At 31.0% G+C, this 6,017-nt stretch overlaps 1 protein-coding gene across 4 annotated transcripts in view; it reads left to right on the top strand.

Annotated features, from left to right (window-relative positions):
• Positions 1 to 4,795, top strand: part of LOC141461046 (uncharacterized) — a 40,613-nt gene extending 35,818 nt beyond the window's left edge. For 2 of the 4 annotated variants that reach the window (XM_074141686.1, XM_074141687.1), the window contains exons 13-14: positions 3,489 to 3,593; positions 4,405 to 4,795. In XM_074141686.1, the coding sequence (XP_073997787.1) occupies positions 3,489 to 3,593; positions 4,405 to 4,567 (268 nt within the window). In that variant the 3' untranslated portion in view covers positions 4,568 to 4,795. Of the gene's footprint in view, positions 1 to 1,858; positions 2,867 to 3,488; positions 3,594 to 4,404 lie in introns of those variants that run through there. The other 2 variants (XM_074141688.1, XM_074141689.1) reach the window with 1 other exon arrangement.
• The last annotated feature ends 1,222 nt before the right edge of the window (positions 4,796 to 6,017 follow it).

A 6,017-nucleotide genomic window follows, 5' to 3' on the forward strand; every position in this document is an offset into this window, starting at 1 on the left:
ATATTGTCCTCTTCAGGGCGTGGCTATGCGGGTTGGTTGAGTTACAGAAAACTGTGTCAGTTAGGACCCCTTGGTATAGTTCCCTAAACCTGTAGCGCCCTCCTATATGCCATAGCGATTTAATCTGGTCTGGGTTTTAAAACCCATTGCTATTTCACTCGACCAACAGAGAATAGTAGGATGTACTTTTAGGATACATATTCAGACTATAAGTACTTCTCCAACCCAAAAGTCCCATGGGCCATATGTGGAGGGATATCATTCAGAACCCCTCACATCAACTCTACTGCTAGGACCGAATTGCCCAGAGCTGGATGTTTGTCGTTAAAAAAATTAGGTAGGTTAGGTATAATAGATGTGTATCAACTCTAAAAACTAGCCCTGCTACTTCATCAGGATACCTCCTTATTCATTAAATATAATGGGCGAAATTGGATCAGAGTTGTGAAGGAATAGTACGTCCTTTAATATAATTTATACGTATTGACTTACTTTAACGTTAGCAGACTGATCCTGGAGAAATCAGATGGTTATAAGATAAAAACTATTATAGTCCAGTTGCAATTAAAACCTTTAACTTTAAAGTCATAACCCTAGAACTGTTGAATAATTGAATGCTGAATTATTTGACTGCTGAAAACAAAACACTTAGTTAAGAAAAGGGCATTTTAAATTTTTGTTTATGCATACAAGTTTATAATCTCACATGAAAACTCTCTTCTTTTTATTTTTTTCATAAAAATGCACTTCTATTTCTTATTCATTCTTCTCTTGAACAAGTGTTTACATTATGTTTCTCTTTCATTTATTGTAAATTATTATTGCATTCATTACTAACATTAAACACTATCTGCAGGTAGTACAAAAATAAAACAACAATTTTGACGCAAAAACGAAAACTATATATTATACCAATTCATTTTAAAGAGACTTCTGCTTGTATACTGACAGCAAATGATCATTGTTTCCTTACAGTGATTTGGCGACAATAAAGTAACCTTTAATTTACCTTTAAATTGCGTCTGTATTGTACTATTTTTAACTGTATGGTTAGTAAAGTCGGTCATACTTTAAATAAATCTATCGGTGTTTACCTTTAATGTCGTTGTTTATCAAAATAGTGTCTTTCAGCTCATTTTTATTCACTTTTATTAAATGCAGTAACCATCGTGTTTATTTCATTAAACTTATTAGTACTTTTATTAACTTTTACATAATATGTAATTAACATGGATGCTATCTAACTCAATTTCTGTTTTAAACTAAATTCTCTACGCATAATTTTGTGCACTATGTAATTGCGGTTAACCAGCATATGAACTTCGAATCACATCTGGTACATAAGCCCAATGCTCACAAGCTATAGATTTTACGCCCTTGATGGAGAAATCGTGCTCTTGTCAAGTAAATCTTGCAACTGTGTCGACCTATCATGACTCGAGAGTCTGTCATTTACTTGACTTTAAGTAAGGGTTACATTACCGTTTTGAAAGTTTCGCTTTTGGCTTTTGTTTGTTCAGTGTTTTTAAGTAGCCTTAAATTTATCAAGGATTTAAATCTTAAAAACTATTTTATTGCTGCTCTAGAGCTGTGGAAGAGCTTATCTGTGTAGCATTCCCGCACCAGGCTTGATAAACTTTCTATCTTAGCGATTTCGTATTAGGTAGGTTTTCTTTAAAGTAAAAGCCAAATTCTGTACAGTTCTACTTCGAGTAGAATTTTCTATATCTTAAAAAAAAATTGTATATTATTTACATGTACCTCTACACAATTTTGTAAATTACTTGTGATAATTATGATAGTACAAAATATCAACCTAACCTGATATTTTTTTTCTTTCGTTTTTGTTATGTTATAGTGTTGGGAATGCAATATTTGTTCTGCTGCTCCTAACATCCTTATATCCTTTCCTGTCACCAGCCATGTTTTCCTTTACGTCAATTTTAATTTTACTGTATTACGTAATAATGCAATAATAAAACAAGATTTTAAAAAATTTAAACCAAATTTGTAAATTAGTGAGAAGTCTATTTAAATTTTGTCGTGTGAAAATTAGATAATCTTCCTTGAGTTTTTGTTCTTTTATACTTTTGTAATACAAATATTTTTTTTTTTGTTAGCTTCAAAAATTTATTTCTTTTTGCTTGCGTGGATATTGTTTTTAATACAATTAACTATTTCTAAAATATCAATTCTTCTTCTCTCGGCTTAAAAACTATGTTCTATTTTAAGATTTAATTTTTTTTAAATCCACATTCTACTTTAATAAAAAAGAAAATTTCAGCTTGTTCTCTGATCTCCGTATTATGTTTGCTAATTTAGAAAGATACTCGTATATTAAACGTATTTACTAAATAATAAAACCGTATTGATTAAATCATTAAGTTAAATTATAGCAACGATAATCTTCAACTCCATCCTGTTAATGGTTGGTCAGTATGATTACTGATCTTGCTAATTTTTTTTGAAGTACTACTTATTTTTGTTAATTATTCTATAAGAATTTCACTATAAACGGATCGACTGTTTTAAGAAATAAGAGAACGGCCCTTTTGTCGAGGAGCTTTTTGTATAAAAAAAAAAAAATAATAATAATAATAAGGGAAGGGATTAGCTATGAGGTTAGCATACTGGACTCCCACGCGGAGGTCCCGGGTTCGAATCCAGCAGCTGACCCTTAGATTTTCTCTTCCTAGGAGCTTCTTACAGCTCACTGTCCGGTGATGGACAGTGTTGTCTGTAACGAGAGAACACTGTCCGGAGGCCGGCAGTGCACTGAAAAATGCTCCGGGCGCTAATAACCTCAGCTGTTGATGCGCAAAAAAAAAAAAAAAAAAAAAAAAAAAAAAAAAAAAAATAATAATAATACTTGAAAATTGTAATTATGTGATCCTAAAATTTCTAAAAAAACAATCATATATTTATTTTATTCTTTAAGGGAACGTCATTCTTTAATACGTCATAAAAACTATAACGTTACAAAAAGAAACTTTAAAAAAAGAAAAACGTATTTTTTTCAAAACCTATTTTTTGTAATTATTTGTTTTGTTCCTAATAAACGTAATTTAATTTAAATTATCCCATGTTTATTAGTCGTACCACAGGATCTTAACTTTTAATTAGCAAAATTCATTAATTTGGGGCCCGATATTTGACTATCAACCTGTAAAAAATGTCGGATTTTATTGAATTTTGCACTTGAAAATCTTTTACCTTATCTGTGATCCTAAAAATGTCTTTCAAAGGTGCATTAAATAAAAATTCCCTTTTTCTGTGATTTTTTCCCATTTTTTGTTTATATTATTTCTTTACGTCTTCATTATTCATTATTCTTTTTCTTTTTTATTATTAATTTTTTTTTTACCTAAATATTAATATTTAAAAAAAAAGCTAAAGAAATTTAAAAAGATAATAATAAACTTAATTAAATTTAGAATATTTAAAACGATAACTATCCAAATTGACTATCCTCTCTATTCCATATCCAGCTCAAGAGAACATAGAATGCCCGGACTGGGAACATCTACTAATAGCCTTTGTATATCACCGGTTGAGTTAGAGCTCAGACAAACTGTGGAGAAGCTAACAAAACAGTGAGTGTAATTAATTCATATATTTATGCACGTTATATATATGTATATATATTTACAAATGCACGATATTGCAAAACTTGAGTGATGACTTGTGAAAGAGTCTGAAGAACGTAGTATTTGTCGGATTTTTATCGCTAGATATCCCGTCACAAAGTTCTTAGCGCTAGCATTCGCTGATGCTAGGCTTCAGAGATTCCACTTGTTAGATCGTCGCTTCATCATTGCTTTTATCCTTGTATGTCCGGGTCTCTTCACATTTCTCTTCTAAATCTGCATTTTACCTATAAGCTGAAACTCAAAAGATTTATAATGATAATAACCCTGCCTGCCACTCCTTCAACAGGCAGCAGCTTTCATTTATACCCAAGATCTCCTTTGGAAATATTCCTTACATCCTGTGAACTTCTTTATAAGGCTTTAACCACTCTCAAGTAAACTGCAGATGAAGTATGCTTTCTGAATAATTCATTATGAACGAAAATGAGCTAGGAAGGATAAAAGAACCGAACCTTCTAAACTTTCTTAGAATGTTAGTACCGCAGTCTGTCCGGAAAAGTATTGGAGATACATCCGTCCTTCAAGAGAATCTCTGCAAAAGTTACCAATGCCTAGATTCTACTACAAAAGTGTAATCACAAGATTGGGCCGAATCTAGGTTTTGGGAGTTTTTATTTTGAATTCCCAAAATAGCTCTGCTTTCATTCTCTATATTATGCTCACTGTGACTATTTTGATTGACAGTCGATAGCAGATGAGAGCTTTTTATAATTAAATGATTAATTTTCGAATGTATACTATTTTTTCTTTTTAGAGTTTATGATGATAGACTGGAAATAGAAAGGCTTCGTGAACAGTTATCAGAAAAGATATATCCTAGACAACCGACAACATCGGCAACCCAGAAATCGCAGCCACCATCTCCTCAATATCATCATCACAGGCGTAGTAGAAAATCAAGATCAGGAAGGAATTAACAACTACCATTATTTTTTAATATTTTTTAAAAATAATTTTAAGAAAAATGATCGTTTTCATTATGTTGGTTTTAGCGCTTCAACAGAGCTGTCTAATCCGAAAATAAATTGCAATTTGTATATTATATTGTTTATTTAAAAAAATAAAATAAAGCCTTTTTATTGAATTACATACATACATGTATTTGTTGTACGCTACTTGTAGAATAAATAATTTTGCATTATAAATGAATTATTCAATTTCATATGACTATCATCATCTTACATTGTGACTACTATAGCTACTCTTATGCAGAATTAACTTTTTACCGATGGTTAATGGGCAAACAAGACCACAAACACAATAAATAAATAACATTTTGCCCATTTAAACTAATTTATTTTCAGTTTTTTAATTATTCCTTAAGTTACTGTGAGATAAAAATGTATCCTTAAAAACGCTCGAGTTTTTATTTGTATTATTGAATAGAACGCTTCTTAATTCAAGATTAGCCTTATAAGCACTTTATCTAATTGAATAATTATGATTTTCAGATTTAAAACAGCCAATACTGGGAGTACTGCCTGCAAAACTGTTTATCAAATGAAGTTAAAATGAAAAAGACGTTCATCCAATCATCCAATGAAAATATACAAACAACTTTTATTATGAATCAATTACTAAAAATGTATTGTTTAACTATAGTATTTAATATGCATGATTATATCATAATCTAATTAATTAAATAAATATTTGACTTTTATAAAAAAAAAGTTTATTAGTAGAATAAATAAATTATTCATTTGCATACAAATTTTTTACACAGACTTAATATTGATCTATTATCAATCTATTATTGAAGAAATATAAATTATAAATGAATAAAATGCAGAAAGAACAAAAAAAAAAAAAAATTAAAAAGCGTAAAAAAATAATTAGTTTAAAAAAAGTCCGTCAAAGAGCGCCACTTAACAGACAAGTTAAATTTAGTTCCAAAAATGACCACTAGGTAGCATTGCTGAACCTCCCCACATATTCGTCAAGGAACTAATATATTCAGTACGACTTAAGCGATGTTAGGGAGTAGATCGACTTGTCGCTCGTTTATTAAGTCTCCAATTATACAATCTCGGTTTCCTTTCTAAGAGTAATGAAAATTCAACCAAGTTATAAGGGGTTATTGCAAAGGAAAGGTATTTCAAATACTAGCTAGAGGTATTGTAAAAGGAGAATAAACGCCTCACCCACCGACCTGGGCAGGGGTATTTGTGTGAAAGCTAGATGTGTACCCTTCGGCGGTTGACAAGTAAATAAACGCCCCGCCCCCCGCACCCCGGGTTTTGTCTGCTTTTATACCAAGCAAATTCAATATGGCCGCCTTTTTATCACCATGACAACGACCTCGTAGTTCTTTAAACTGCCACTAGATGGCTCGTGCTACCCTGTTGTAACCTTGCTATATTCTCACGC

The sequence above is a fragment of the Rhodnius prolixus genome, unplaced genomic scaffold (genome assembly GCF_049639745.1).
Source record: "Rhodnius prolixus isolate KJV_2025 unplaced genomic scaffold, Rpr scaffold_6, whole genome shotgun sequence".
NCBI classification, from domain to species: domain Eukaryota; kingdom Metazoa; phylum Arthropoda; class Insecta; order Hemiptera; family Reduviidae; genus Rhodnius; species Rhodnius prolixus.